Source organism: Notechis scutatus, chromosome 2 (assembly GCF_049901735.1).
Source record: "Notechis scutatus isolate UNSWTSFEM ecotype Mainland chromosome 2, rNotScu1.2, whole genome shotgun sequence".
In the NCBI taxonomy this organism is placed as follows: domain Eukaryota; kingdom Metazoa; phylum Chordata; class Lepidosauria; order Squamata; family Elapidae; genus Notechis; species Notechis scutatus.
The window spans coordinates 245,135,215-245,151,826 of NC_142010.1; the positions used below are offsets into that span (position 1 = coordinate 245,135,215).

General features: G+C 38.9%; 1 protein-coding gene across 1 annotated transcript in view; it reads left to right on the top strand.

The window, feature by feature from the left end:
* Positions 1–3,427: 3,427 nt before the first annotated feature.
* Positions 3,428–16,612, top strand: part of PAIP1 (poly(A) binding protein interacting protein 1) — a 29,089-nt gene continuing 15,904 nt past the window's right edge. Inside the window, exons 1-3 of the mRNA XM_026666469.2 lie at positions 3,428–3,880; positions 10,065–10,225; positions 12,529–12,717. Coding sequence (XP_026522254.2) covers positions 3,661–3,880; positions 10,065–10,225; positions 12,529–12,717 — 570 coding nt within the window. The 5' untranslated portion in view covers positions 3,428–3,660. The remainder of the gene's footprint in view (positions 3,881–10,064; positions 10,226–12,528; positions 12,718–16,612) is intronic.

Consider the following 16,612-nt stretch of genomic DNA (forward strand, 5'->3'; position numbering starts at 1 on the left):
ATAGATAGATATAGAAAGAAAAAGGTGAGATAGATAGATAGATAGATAGATAGATAGATAGATAGATAGATAGATAGATAGATAGAAAGAAAAAGGTGGATAGATAGATAGATATAGAAAGAAAAAGGTGGATAGATAGATAGATAGATAGATAGATAGATAGATAGATAGATAGATAGATAGATAGATAGATAGATAGATAGATAGATAGATAGATAGATAGATAGATAGATAGATAGATAGATAGATAGATCTATCCTTACATTGTAAACCTAGTTGCAGAAGTGAGTCAGGTATAAGGGAACAAAAGACATACAAGCCATAAGAAAAACTAAAAGCATAATTGAAATGCCATAGAAATGACAGAGATAGAAAGCAAAAGAATGGGATCATCAGGTATTTCAAATAAAAGCCAGATTATTTTGGACCACCCAAGGCTGGTTTGCTTGCTTGCTTTAGCATTTAATCTATGTTGCACGACTGGAACAAAATATGATAATCCACGAGTCAGCTTTGTTTTTTGCAATAGAATACAACCAGATCCATACAACAGATTGGATCAAAAACACACCACATTATGATGTAGGACAATCTGTAAACCCATCCTGTGTGTTGAAACTGTAAGACCAAGGGATACATACTTGCAGTAACAAGATCCTTTGAACACTTCCATGGAATAGCTTTGATGGGGCCTATAGTAAGGTTCATTTTTCATTAAAGATGATAGGATTGCTTCCTAGTTGCATATTTGCTAGGAGTATCTCTGAACATGATGAGACAAAGGCTTGTTTTAGTAAAGATGGAACATACTTAGGCTTATTAACACTGTCACTCGAAGAAATTATTGCCACTCAAAATTGACTTTGGCTTTAAGCAAGCTCAGACAGAAGCACAATTGTTTCTTGCTTTTTAAATATCAAAATATAGATTTAAGATAAATGTTAAAATATCCAAATTACAGTATACATATGCTAGATTTTACAGCCTTTTGGCCTCCATAGTTCAACAAATCATGCAGTTAAGTGAATCATACAGTCTTTAGGGAATCGAGTTTCCCCCATTGACTGCTTGTAGTAAACCAGCTGGGAAGGTCACAAATGGTGATTACATGACCCAGGAGGTTACAACCATTTTAAATGCATGCTAGTTGCCAAGCGTCCAAATTTTAATTACGTTGGGGGAGTGGGGTGCTCTGATGGTTGCAAGTCACTTTTTTTTAGTGCTGTTGGAACTTCAATCTCTAAACAAATGTTGTAAAAAAACAAGGACTACCTTAGTTAACTTGGCAAGAATATGAAAAAGTAGTTTGCATCATCTGTACTTTTTGTTTATTTCATATGCTAGTTTTCCTAGTGGTCTCTCTTCTGAGCATAACCAAACCAATCCCTTTAAGTTTTTGCAGCCCAAGTCTTTTAAGAAGGGATGCTAGGAGAACATTGGGAGACTGTTGGAATAGTTCAGTAATGACATCAGGATCTACCTGGCAAGGATAGGCAAGGATTTAAGATATAATATGGCTGCTTTGTGTAGCTTTTGTGGTGTAGGAAGTTAGCACCCACCCCTTTCCTAGAAAATTGAAATAGCATAGAAAATATTAAAAAGGCAGAATATTTCCTCTAAAAAGAGTAGAAACTCAGAAGCAGAAACTCACCTCAGAAGCAGAAAGTCACCCCCACCTTTTTAATGGGTGGGCCATTAAGGCCTGAGCCAGAATACTTTACATAACAAAAATCTCCAGGTAAAGCTATAGCAATTGCCAAAAGCCCTTTTAAGGGCATAAATCAATCAGCAAGGTTCAACCAAGCCTGGAACTTCAGGACAGTCTACAGAGTTGACCCTGCATGGCCCCAGGGGGGTCTGACAACCAATTAGAATACAAGCTCAAATTCAAATCCCAACAGAGGGTATAAAACCCAGCCACTCTCAGCACCTCAGCCCTTTTACTGATCTCTTCCTTTTCACTCTGGAGCTCTAAGTCATGTGGTCCTGATATTAAACCTTCCAAACAGCCTCCATGTTTCCAGTGTCTTTTTCCCCATTTGGAACTGAACCCAGAAGGATATTTCTTCCAACAGTGGTATACAGTATTAGAATTCCTATACTGTTAATACCTTAAAAGTAAAGTTTGTAGCATATACAGTATATTGCAAAAAGCTGGAGATAACTGATAGTTCTCTGCTGCTCTGACTATAATTAATCCTGAATCTATTAACCCACTGGATTCACATATTACATTTTCTTGTTTTTGTTTCTTTGACAAAAATATTCTGGGTTCAGTTCCAAGAGGGGAAAAGGCATTAGAAACATGGAGGCTGTTTGGAAAGATGGTTTAATGGTGGACAGGACCACATGGCTTGGAGCTCCAAAGTGAAAAGGACGATCACATGCTTCAAGATGTTGGGTGAAGGAAAAGAAGAGAGCCAAGATGCTGAGAGACTCTTGGTTTTATGCCCTGTTGCGATTTGAATTTGAGCTTTTATTCTGATTGGTTGTCAGATTCCCATGGGACCATGTAGGGGCAACTCTGTAGGCTGTTCTGAGTCCCAGGCTTGGTTGAGCCTTGCTTGGATGATGATGTAATAAAAAGGGCTTTGGGCAATTCCTATTATAGCTTTACCTGGAGTAGATCTTTGTTATGTAAAATAGACTGCCCCAGGCCAGAGTAATGGCCCATTAGCAAAGGGCCACTTCCAACAACATTGAAAACAACATAAATGGCTTTGGGCGGGGGAGGATTTGTATGACAAAAGCAAGGAAATTTATCAATTTGCTTGAAAGGGGTCTTTCTTGCCCCTGTGTACAAACAATTGTTTTCATAATGGTCGGTTGATCAAGCAATACAAGAGGAAATGGAATTCAAAGTGCCGGTGAAGAATATTTATTAATCAAGCCTAACATGTTTCAGCTCACATGCTTTTGAAAGGGGACTTTGTAAAGGTAGTAGAGATGTATTGCAGTGATATCCCTAGCTCTCTCTCTCTCTCTCAGACACACACACACACACACACACACAAAATCTAAATGTGTCAGGCTTTATTGCCTTTATCTTCTCCTTTCTTTGTTTTCTCCTACCCTCCCACTTGTTTTCAACTGAACAAGCTGCAGGGCTTGGGTTGGCACCTCGATCTAATAAACTCAGTCCACCGAAAATTTAGCAAAAAAAAGTTTTAACCAAAGGTTTTGCTTTGTTTTGGCTTAAGTCTTGATCAAGAGCGGCTAAGCATCCTTCCGGGACCGGCCCCTCTAGCGCATTCAGCGAACATTGGCTCGCTCAGCGGCAGCCTCCAGACCGGAAGAAGCTTCCCCCGCTGGGCCATCAGAGGGCGCTGCGAGCTCAGCCTGGAGGGAAGTCGCTTGTGTGTACAGTTCTGTGTACAGTAATGTACTTGCCGGGTCCCTAAATCCTGGATTGTTATGACGACGACCTGGCAGAGGCCTCCAGAGCGCTGGGAGGCACTGTGTGCAAAAGGGGGGCATCGATTAGAGGCGCTCTGCTTCTCGTTCGTCGGCGTGTCTGCGACCAGAAGCGAGGAACCGGGAGTGGGGAGGACGAAGAGTGGCGGGGCGAGGGCGGCCCGGACCCTGCTGCTGCTGCTGCGGCCCCCTCCCCACTCGAAAGAAAGGGAGGAAGGGGGGGGAAAAGGCCCGTGGGAAGCTGATATGTCCGACAACGGATTTGACCGGGCTCCCGGCGCCGGTCGAGGCCGAGGGGGTGGTGCCCCGTTGGCCCCGGAAAGCGGGGTTCGCGGCGGAGGAGGAGGCGGTGGAGGCACTTTCGGGACTCCCGAGCCGTTGCTCAAGCAGGGCTTCTCGCGCCCTCAGGAGCCTCTCCGGCCGCCCAAGACAACGCCTCCGGGCGCCAACAACGCTGCCGCCTCAGGTAACTGTGCTCCGTCGCGCCACCCGCCGCCTGGTCTCCTTCGCTCCCGGCGTCCAGTTTCTGCTTTGATGGAGGAAATGGGGGGGGACGGGACGGATCAGCCCGCTCTCTCGCCTCCGGGCTGATGAGGCTGGGCCGCGTTTCCCGCTTTGCTTCTCTCTCCCCACCCCCACCCCGCCGCCCGGACCTGATGAGGAAAAGGCCATCCTACGCCCCCCCCTCCTTAATGCATCATTGGAGGCTTTATGAGGGGGGGGGGTATTTGCGTGGATTCTCTCCTTCCTCCTCCCGCTTCCAAAGGTCTCTCGACGCCCCTGTTGGGTTGCTCGCCACATTCCTCGGTTTCCAAGTCGTTTCGGAGCTCTGCGGCTGTGTGGCAAAATGCTATAAAGCCCAAACACCTCTGCTTTTCGTCAAATAGATAAAACACGCAGCCTCCCTGATATTAAGCCCGGCCGGCTTTTGCTGTAGTCCTTTATACCAGGGGTCTCCAACCTTGGCCACGTTAAGCCTGGAGGACTTGAACTCCCCGAATTCCCCGGGCAAGGTTGGAGACCCCTGCCTTAGGATCGAATAGAATTAGAATTCGTTATTGGCCAAGTGTGAATGGACACACAAGGAATTTGTCTTGGTGCAAATACTCTCAGTGTACATAAAAGAAAAGATACATTTGTCAAGAATCATCAGGTACTTAATGATAGTCATAGGGTACAATAAACAATCAAATCGTACTAGGAAACAGTCAATATAAATCGTAAGGATACAAGCGACAAAGTTACAGTAATACAGTCACAAGTGGGAGGGGATGTGTGATAAGGAGTGATGAGAAGATTAACAGTAATAGTAGTGCGGACTTTGTAAATAGTTGGACAGTGTTGAGGGAAATATTTGTTTAGCAGAGTGATGGCGTTTCAGGGAAAAATCACATTTAAATTGGGGGTGATTTTCGGTGTGCAATTTGCATCAAATTTGCCCGTTTCGTCAGATGAGATCAAAACATAAGCTTTGAATGTTTATTGCAAATATTGGGGGGGAGGGGGCAAGTATGTACACGAAAGGAGGCTCACCCAATCTCATTGTACACATGTTGTACTCTGACAATAATGGTAAGAATAATTATGGATAACATTTCGTTTAAACGCCAGTGCATGTAATGGGACTTCTGAACACACAATTGTTAAGTTGTAGTTGTTAGTCCTCTTTGTGAAACACCTCTGCTCGAGGCAATCTGAATTCTCCCTTGAAAGGTTTCAAGGAATTGGAGTATTAAAATTTAGGCTACCTAGAATCATTTTATTAGTGGTGAGAGAATATAGCTATGCACGTTGTAGGAAAAAATATCTGTGACGCTGACTGGCTTCATCTGCAGTTGGCAATTCTACTCCTTGAATACTCCTTCCTCTGTTTAGATTGCCCTTTAAAATGCCCTGGATTAGATATGTAAGGTTGTAACAATGTGTCATTGATCTATATTTGTGTAACTTCTGGTATTACATAGTGAGGTATGTATAATTTGACCTTTTCAATGCATGAACCCATTCATACCTGTATCTCATGGGAATATGAATATGAAGACAGTGCTCTTTTAATAAGAGATTTATTATTTATTGTAAATAAATAACTTAATTTTATTTTTGCCTTCCTGAGGCTAAATTTTATGCCTGTTGGACATTGTTTTGCTCAATCTGTAGAATTTATTTCCAAATTTGTATTTTGTTAGCTCTGTGAAATCCTAAACGTGAATAAAAATACAAAACAAACTTAAACTTGATTCTGAATAGTCAAGTTTTTAGGGATGCATTAAACTTAATACAGCTATATTTAATCAATCCAAATAAAAAATTAAGATACTCAAGTAATTCTGTTCTAATTAAGACATAAACTGAATTTCTATTTAAAGCAATTTTTACACTAATACACTAAGAATAAATAGCAATACAGGTAAAACCTGTGTAAACCATGCTTACATGTTGCACTCTGAATGAGAAACAAATTCTATTAAAATCATTAGCTTATTTCTAAATAAATTTTATTTGTTCACTTACTTGAAAATGTTCTGGATCACCTTTCATAGCTCTCAATAGTTCAGACTCTGGACTAATGGAAAAAAACGGGGGAAAACTGTTTTTTCCCATTTTTCTGGTTTTTTTCCAGGCATTCCCATCTCTAGGATTTCCCCATTGTTGTACTTTACAAGGATTTTATCAAGCTAAAAATGTGAGTGAAAAAGTCAGAAGAACGTATGTTTTCAATAAATGCCTGCTGTGGAAAAAAAATATTTTTATTCCTTAGGGAAGGATAGTTGATTCAATTCAGTCAAATAGCATAAATATTTATGGCACTATTAAAATAATCATGAGATAATGTGCTTTTTTAAATACTGTAAAAACAAATTGATTGCTAATTTTTTTCAGAAATAGTATCTATACAACTTTTGATTATTATTATTTGTTTTATCATTTTAACGTTTACCAGTTTTTAATGTTTCTAAGCCACCCAGAGTTGGCTCTAGACGAGAAGCACACAAATCTATCTAATAATAAATAAAATACAGTATTGCTCTTGATCCATCCTATTTGTGTACCTTTCATTTTAATATTCATATCTTCAGTATTGGAAGGTCGCTCAATGTTTGGTTTCCTTTCTTCTGACATTGCAGATCTCATTATATTTAAATAATATTTATAGTCTGTACTGGGATAGAAGAGGTAACATTTTAAAACAAAAATGTTATCTTGTGATTATATATTACAACCTGGACTGTTTATCTTTTCATAAGAGAGGTGGTGCATATTAACATTTGCATTTTTGCTTGGTAACATCATCAGTACTCTAGTGTAAGAATGACACACACACACACACACACACACACCATTGCTGGCAGAAATGCATGATGCTATTCTCCACTCTGTCCCAGTTAGTAGCTAATTGAACTTCTCCTCCTGTTTTCTGGCTCCACGTCAAATGTGCACAGGTTGAAAGCTGTAGGGCTTTCAACAAACAATTGAGATGATAAACAATTGCATGATAGAAATAATGAAAGTATTTGAAAGACAAATGAACAAGTTACACAGAGTTATAAATGAACAGGGCAGAGAAATCCATTGGGTATTACTGCCTTTAAACAATTCTATAGCAGTGTAAACAGGCTTCCTAGATTTTGATTGGCATTAACACTCCAGAATTCTCAGTCAGCATTCTGGAGGAGGTAAGAAGGACAAGATTCTTTGATTCAGGTAATCAGCCAGATATTCTTCCTATCCAATAATTCCTGAGGAATTATTGTCTTTGGGATGCTGTAGGAAAAGAGCTGCATTAGCTTGCTGTACTATATAGACGTAAATCATTATGCACTATAATTTTATTTTGCAGTTTTGAAGTGACTGTACTTTATGTACTTTAACAGTGTGTGAACAGAATGATGATAATATCAAGTCAGCTATTACTTGATATTTTAAAATTGTATTTTTGTATGTGACTTGCAGATTTCACACTGACTCAATAATTTTCTTAAGGTTGAAATCTGCTGTAGATATTCCAGTTAAATTTGGATTAGAGTCAGGGTCACTGGGTTTATTCTACTCCTGAAAATTGCAAAGAAACATTTTCTCTTAGGAACTTTTGGAAAAATCTTCGACTATAAGATCAGTACAACTTTTCCTCTGATTGATAGCAATTTAATTTAAATTACCACAGATTCTAATACTGAATTCTAAAAATGCAAAAAACCCACCCTTATTTATAATCAAATATATTTATTTAGATGACCTCACACTGTTTCCAACATTAAAAATCAAGACATAAAAATTCATACACCCACCTACATGACAGCAGCAATACAAAGCAACCTCTTGATTGGCTCCATCTCCGTTCGTGGTGGTTCCCAAGCCCAGTGACAAAATCACTTATTCAGGGCCTTTCATAAAAACAACAAGGTGGGTGCCGGTCATTCTACCAAGAGAATGATGTTTCATAGAGAAGGGTCCATGACCAAGAAGGCTTTTTTTTGTGGTCCTTCAAATAAACACTCCAATAGTTGGAACTCACAACATATCTTGCCTTTCCATCTTGGTGGGCTGGGTAAAGGGGAGAAGTAGTCCTTCAACTAGACTGGTCCCAAGCCATGTAGGGCATTAAAGGTGATAACCAGTATCTTTAATTGTACTGGAAAGCATATTGGCAGCCAATGCAGCTCCCACAAAAGAGGAAGTCTAGCGCAAGTCTAGGTTTGTGCAAAACGGCAGACCACTGCATTCAAAACCAACCAAAGTTTCCAGACACTCTCCAAAGGCAGCCCATGTAGAGTGCATTATAATAATCCAGGTGGGAGATGACCAGTTGTGGGTAACTGAGAAGGCTGAGAAGGTCATCTTAGTCCAAGAATGGGCATAACTGACAGCATCTTGAAAACTGATGCATGTGAGATTCTTACAGCCCCATCATACGCATTCTTGCAGGCAGCAGTCTTTGAACAGTATTACTGTTACCTAGAAAACAGTATCAACCATTTCTATTGCTATCGGCCATTTTTATCCTCTCAGGAATCACTCCTTACTCCTAGAATGTTGTATTGATTTCAGTAGAGGACTGTGAAATGTAGTCATTTTCAATTCCCATTAATGTTTAACTTTAGAGTGCTATCATTACTTTCAGAGGCCATTCTTCTAATTTAGTACAATCCTTACCAAAGTTAGTCAACAGTGAGACTATTGACCAACTCTGGGAGAATGCTTCAACTAAGGAGAAAAAAACAATATGTATAGGATGAGTTCCCAACTAGTAATTTTATCTGATGCATTTCCTTTCAGACTCTCCACCAGAATACTGGTGAGAACTAGGCTCATCCTGCCAAAGTAGCAAAATAGATGGGAAGGAGAAATATGTATCAGAAAACCAATGCAAGTTTGTATAAGAGGGTCAGAGGACCACAATATGATTGAAATTAAGTAATTTAATTTATTTTAAATTTTAAAAATAGAATAAAAATAGAGAAAATTTTAAAATTAAAAACAAATCACATTAAAATATATGTGAAATATATATCTACCAATGGCTACTCGTCTTGACAACTATATGAATTACAGATAGCTGACTTTATCTTATATTCTAGAGCAACAATGAAAAATGGTATTGTCTTCATGTCCTGTTCATGATCTTCTTAAATTGGCCACTTTTGGTACAAGGTTGTAGAGCTCTTCTTAAGCAGGGAATATAGTCAAGTAATGCAGCTTGTTAAAAAAAAATATGTACAGTATATACAGATCTCCCACTGCCACTTTTTTCCCTTAGTGTTATAAACAACACCATTCAGACTATTATCCCATTATGGCATTTGATAGAAAAAGGAGAGCAGTTGACTATCAATTCCCATATAGTTGAGCATTTTCTAAATGTTCAAAGTTATGTTTAAAAAATTAAAGAAGATTGATCCCTCACCCTCAGGTTTTAGAGATTCAGAGTCAGTAAATTAAACAAATATGCTAGGAGAAAGTCTGCCAACACAGTAAAGAATAGAGAAGTAAGAATGCCTCACCATTCTCATAAAGCAGATTCAGATGTCATCATGTACCGATATTTACATGCATGTATAACTTCCATTAGATAAGATCAGTTCAGAGGGCACTAGATAACCACTTTTTTAGTGGTAATTCCAGTCACAGAACATTCAAGCAGTTCTTGCTTCATTTAGATGTGTTATTAAACCGTCTCTTGTTCCAGAAAACGTTCTGCCTACTAACTTTCTAGTGCTTCAGATATTGCCGAGTGAGGCAATATTTCTTGATTTTTAATTACTGTTACTGAGTCTAATATTGTAAAATATCTTGGAAGGAATTTATCACTAAGGATGACATATCCATAGTAAAAATAGTGAGTGAAATCCATCTCACTATTTTTCTGTTTACAGAAGCAATTTCCATTAGTTTCAGGTGCCTTAAAACAGCTCTATAGTGGCTTTTGAGAGTGTATAAGGAAGGCAAACATCCTGTCCTATGTGAAGGTTCACCTGTTCAATAAATGCTCTTAATATATTTTACTGTTTTATTTATACATATCTCCTAATTATTTGCTGAGCTAGTAATTTATAATGGCAGATTGTATCTGTCTGCTGCCAGAATAGATAACGGTAGTTTTAAACTGTGCAGCATATGAAAGCTTTTTAATTAGGTTTTGTATATTTTTTCAGAGCCAGCAAGGTCTGCATCATTACCTGCATCATTTTCTGAAAAAAAAAATCCAGGCTCAGCAGTAACTAAACCTCAGGTGGTTGTGGCTCCAGTGGTAATGTCAAAGCTGTCAGTAAATGCTCCTGAATTTTACCCATCAGGATACACCCCAAATCATACTGTAAGTATTAAGAATTTCTCTCCACCTGCTCCATCTAAATAAAGAAATTTATAAATTTATTTTAAAAAAATAGGAAATGCGTTCACTTTTAAAAGAACATGTTTCATTCCAAAATTTTCATTTGTGATGTAGATTTAAAAACTAAGAAGTTTAAAAAATTAATAAATGTTATTCCATTACTATTCCTTGCATACTAACCTGAACATATAGAGACATTTTAAGTGTACACTGTGTGCACAATTATTAGACAAGCTATATTTTGGAGGATTTTATTATTGAACAACCACAGTGCTTTCGGTTAATCCAAAATGTTAATAAACCTCAAACCTGAATATTTAAGAAAGTAAAAGTGAGGCTATGCCTTTCTTAGGAGAATATCTTATGTTTGTACAATTATTGGGCAACTATTAGTGTACAGAAGTATTATGCAACTAAATGAAAATTTTCCCATCTCATTTATTTTCATCTGTTAAAGTGAGAATAATAAAACAAACAACTCAAAATTTACAAATAAACATTTCTGACAGTTCAAAAAAAAAAATCAGTGACCAATATACCCACCCTTATTTTCAGTAACAGTTATAAGCCTTCCATTTATGGAGTCTGTCAGTTTCTTGATCTGTTGATGATCCAACTTTTTGTGCAGTAGCAACCACAGACACTGTTCGGAGAGGTTTACAGTTTTCCTTCATCATAAATCTCCCGTTTAAGAAAGCCTCACAAGTTCTCAATAGATCAGGTGAGGAAGAGGGGCATATCATTATTCTTTCATCTTTAAGGTCTTTATTGGCTAGCTGTTGAGGTAATTCCCCATTAGGAGAACGAGCGCATACAGGGAGACGTATTTGAGAGAAGTGTTTGAATAATACACACACAGAACACAGATACACTGTACAGTAAATGTAGGTTTTTACTTCCAGAAGGGTTTAAGCAAAGTTCAAGATAAGCAGTCCAAAAGTCATTCACAGGTAAATCAGTCAGTTTTTCAATCCAGGGATAATCCAATAACAAAGTCCAGTGTCAAAAACGGTTCAGTATCAGACTTACATTAAATCCAGAAATATCAGTCAATTAGGAAAAATAGAGGAACAGCAATACTTTCCAACAGAAGGAAACAGAGACTGAGACACACTCTCTTCTGAGATTAAGACAAACCAGGTTTCTGGCTCCATCTTATGGCCGTTTGAGAAACCACACACCTAATTACAGTTTTGCATTTTCTTAAAGATACAGTTTTAAAATGTCTATCCTGGTTTATATATTTCTAACCCAAATACCTGTTAGGTGACTTATATTCCTAACACTAGCCATGCAGTGGAGTATTTCAGTGCATCTGATGGAGCATTATCCTGCATAAAAATCAGGGTCTTGAAAGACACAGACTTTTTCCTGTACCACTGCTTGGAGGAAGTGTCTTCTAAAAACTGGCAGTAGGTTTGGAAGTTGATTTTGAGTCCATCTTCAACTTGAAAAGGTCCAACTAGCTCATCTTTCATAATGGCAGTCCATACTAGTACCCCACCTCCACCTTGCTGGTGTCTGAGTCAAAGTGGAGCTCTGTGCCCCTTACTGATCCAGCCACAGGCCCATCCATCTGGTCTGTCAAGAGTCACTCTCATCTCATCAGTCCATAAAACTTTTGAAAAATCTGTCTTCAGTTATTTCTTGGCACAGTCTTGCCGTTTCAACTTATATGTCTTGTTCAGTTGTGGTCAGATTTCAGACCTTGGCCATGTCTCTGAGCACTGAACACCTTGTACTTCTGGGCACTCCAGGTAGGTTACAGTTCTGAAATATGACAGTACTGGAGAATAATGGGTTCCTGGTAGCTTCATATTTGATTCTTCTTAAATTTTTGGCAGTTAAGATGTGTCTTTTTTCTCAACATGTTTCTTGTGATCCTATTGACTATTTGCAATAAAACGTTTGATGGTTCTGTAATCACGCCCCAGTATCTTAGTAATTTCAAGCAATTTCATCCCTCTGAAAGATTTTTTTTACAATTTTTGACTATTCAGAGTCAGTTAAAACTCATTTTTAGCCCATTTTAACTGAGGAAAAGAAGCTGCCTAATAATTATGCACACCTTGATATAGGGTGTTGATCTCCTTAGGCCACACTCTCCCTCATTATACAAACACACATCCCCTGATCTGCTTAAATCCACTAAGGATTTAAGTTTATACAGCTTGGAGATGGAAAATATGCATACAAAGGATGATATGGTCAAAATACTCGTGCCTAATTTACACACAATGTAAATTAATGATAATGAACCAATTCAAATTGATAATTATTTTTAGGAATCTTCTTTAGAAGATGACTGTGATGGATATCCAACTCCAACAGAATATGTGCAGGATTTTCTGAATCATCTTGCAGGGCAGCCAGCCTGTTTTGAAACTGAAATAGCACATTTTTCAGAAACTCTAAATGGCTGCATGACTACATATGAAGCTTTACAAGAACTTGTTGAACTCCTATATCAACAGGTAAGATGTTGAGCGGCTATGGCATTAGACATTTGTGTAAATAAAGCAAGGGAATACATGGCCCAGGACCAAGTTATTTGAGGAACCTCTTTCTGCCTGTCCAAACAAGCCTCAACAGAGTGTGCATGCTCCAGGTCCCTTCCTTGAAACAGGGTTATCTCATGGGACTTTGGAGGTGGGCCTTCTCTGCTTTGACACCTGCCCTGAGGAATGACACTCCCACCCCACCCCCAAGATTCAACTAGTTCCAATACTGATAGCCTTTAGGAAGACTTTGAAGACCTGGGTTTTTCCTCAGGCATTAGGGGCAGAATGGGGTTCATCTTGCAGGTGTAACAGGTGTGTGACAACTGTGTAACCTTTTAATGGTTATTGTAATTTTTATGTTATTGCTGTATACCTCTGAGAGTCCCGTTTTTGCAAATTGGGTAGTCATATAAATCTTTAAAGTAAGTAAACAATGCAATAAAATATTTACCTCAAATAATTAAAAACTTAGAGCAATTGGAGATTTTGAGATAAAAAAAGGTTTGCTGTGCAATATAAAATAATAGAGGGAAGCATTCCTTTTCAACACTGAGTAGCAAAATAATTGTGTACTTTATCTGCTTCAACACCTGACATATGAAAGAACATAGCAATCTAGCATAACTGCAAAATATTTACCAAATATTTTTGTTCAAGATAATAAATGGAAAGAGTGTGTAGTAAACTTCTAGGCATTATTTTTAGGAAAAAATAATCAGAGAATCAGCTGTTTTTGAGTAGAATCTAACCAAGGGAAAGTTTTAGTATATAAAGCAGAAGTAATTAGAAATATGCAAGGAAAATGGCCATACATCTTGCAAATTATTTATTTTAAAGGAAACTAAAGCGGAATGCTCTCACATTCCTATTCAGGATGTCAAAATTGGATTATAATAGGGACTTTCGGTTTGAGTCCCTTCGCTGACAGACCAAAACTGCGATCGTGCGCGGTTTCGATCCGTGCTCGCCGCTGGAGCGCCCCGAGATGGCTGGTTGCAGGGCTAAGCCACCCCATAGAGGTGGTGAAGAGGGGGGAGACTGCCAGCAGGGTTGAGGAGAGCCGCATCTCTTCTCCTCAGCTCGCCTTCCTTTCCCGAAGGCGGTTGCAGTGGTGGTCAGAAATGGCTACCTCAAAGAAGAACTCGACTGGAAAAGAATGTGCAGGAGGAAGATAAGAAGAGAAAGTTTTGGTTGACCGGGTTAAACTGCAAAAGCAACAACGTAAGGTACCCTGGAATTTAAACTATAAAAAAAAATAACATTGTTCCAAAAGAAGATTTTGAAGCAGCGAAGGAGAGAGGAAAGGGAAAGGATTTGGTGTTTTTTTTCTTCCTTTCCCTATACTGACAGCTAAGAGACTTAAGCAAGAAATAGAAAAAAAAATCCACGTTGACATCAATAGGCATTTAAGCTGAAAATAAAATGTCAAAGGGATAATAAAGGAGAATGGTATAAAAACTAGGAAAGCCAAAACTTCAATAGATGGAAACAAAATATTTATAGAACAATTCCAGGATTAAACTTAGCAGAGTGAGAAGAGGGAAAGACCAGTTCTTTATGAAAGGGCAGGAGAAAGAAATCCAGGATTGAATCCAGCATTATATCTTTTTCCAGTATTATGAGGCTTGTGGGCAGTCACTAATGCCCTGTCATCTCTCAGTTGGTTGACCTCAACTCACTCTACATTGAAGAATATTTGGAAGCTACATTTGGTGCAGAACACAGCAGCACAAACAAATTCTTGAGATCTCTTGGATAGCACATCTAACACTGTCATTGAGTGAGGTGCACTATTGCAGATCAAATTTAAGGTGTTGGTTAATGCCTTTAAAGCCCTTTATGTCCACGGTATCTGAGGAGCTATCTCATTCCAATGGGATTGGCCTGTCCTACTCCAGCAGAAGAAGACTATTTTAGATCCTTTCTGTCAAAGAATTTTGGCTCACAGGGACCAGGAGAAGATTATTCTGTGGGCCATGCCCTCTGAAATATTCTCCCATCAGAGGTGAGGTCCAGACTCATCCTCCTGGCCTTCTGGAAGCCTGCCTCTGCCAGCTGGACTGGGGTCCTGATTAGGATGTGCCCTCTGCTGGGAATGACTGTCAGGATAGATAAAAAAAATCCCTACCTGTCCTCTCCTGTGTCACCAGTCCTCTTTATTTTTAATTTCTATTTAATCTTAATTGTTTTACATCAGCTTTTAACATTTTATAAGCCACCCAGGATCACTTCCAACAGTGAGATGGATGGCAATAAATTTAATAAATATATCTTTGGAATCTTTAGGCTGCTAGACGCATCATCTCATTTAGGATGCTATGATTGCAGTCAGAATTTTACTCATTCAAATCAGGTTCTAGATTTCTTGTGAATGTGCCAAATTCCAGAGAAAATTATTGCTGGTGTCCAAGGCAATCTTGGAATGTAAGGAAATGAGCTGTAAACAAATTGAATTCAATAAAGGTCTAAAGTATTTTGCTAAGGAAAAAAAAGAACCAACAATAATATAATTTTTAGTCAGACAAAATAATCATTTCACTGTCTCCTTTTCAACAGAATGTCCTATTCTGGGCTCTAGACTCCTAAGAAAAATGTGAACAAAGTGAAACTGAGCAAATAAAAATAGTGAAAATGATCAAGATGTGTTACACAGAAGGCAGCAAAAGCCTGTTCTCTGGAGTCCTAGGTGCTCTTGGTTTGCTTGCATACGTTTTAGCTAATATTAGAATCATGATGTTGATCACGATGGGAGATCATGATATTAGCAATAGCAATAGCACCTAGACTTGTATACCACTTCACAGTGCTTTACAGCTCTCTTAAGCCAGGGGTCCCCAACCACCGGGCCGCGGAACAAGTCCTACCGGGCCGCTGGCTTGCTAGGCGCCGCCATCTTTTTTTGATGAAAAAGTGCTTCCGGTGAGCTTTTCCGGTAGAAAGCTCACCGAAGCAGCGTTTCATCAAAAGATGGCGGCCAGCGCTTCAGTGAGCTTTTCCGGTAGAAAGCTCACCGGAAGCACGTTTTCATCATCAAAAAGATGGCGCCGCCCAGCTGATGCTGGTACCGGGCCGCGGCGCCCAGCTGATGTCGGTACCGGGCCGCGGCGTAAAAAAGGTTGGGGATCACTGTCTTAAGCGGTTTACATTATCTAGTCATGTGTTGAAACATCAGCAAGCAAACAGCCACCACGCTGTTATCTATCAGCCCTGAGTGCAAGGCATGGAATAATGGTCTTTAGTTAAAAGAAAACAAGTTCTGATTGAATGGTAGTAAATAATTTGACCAGAACAGATTATCTAGGGAGACCTAAGCTGCTTTCTCTAGATATGATCTGACAGAATTTAGACAGCCATCTGTCAAGAATGCTTTAATTTCGATTCTTGACCTAAGGAGAGGGTTGTACTCAATAGCTTAAATGCCCCTTTGAACCTCGTTTCTGTGAGGGGAGTTAGGTAGAAGTACATAGGTGCCAGTTCAATCCAAATTTATGAAAACCGATATAAAAGGAGTAATAGGTTGGTTTTCTACAATGCTTTCATAATAAATAGTAGATATTAGGACAATCAATCTTGGTTTCTTGATTTGGTATATCTTATTAAAAAAAACCTGATGTTAATATTGTCTCATTATATAATCAAACCAGAATTAGATTGTTTTTGATGGATAAATTTTAAAATAGTATTCTAAGCATGACTTCTCTCTATCCTTTTACTATAAAGGTAGTCCTCGAGTTATGCCATAATGGGGCTTGCCAATCACGGTCATAACTTATGAGCTCTGGAGGCCTAGAAGTGGAGCTCTAGCTTCACAATCAGGAGGCTGTGAGTTCAATCCTAAATAGAGGCTAATTTTTGGAATAGACTCTCC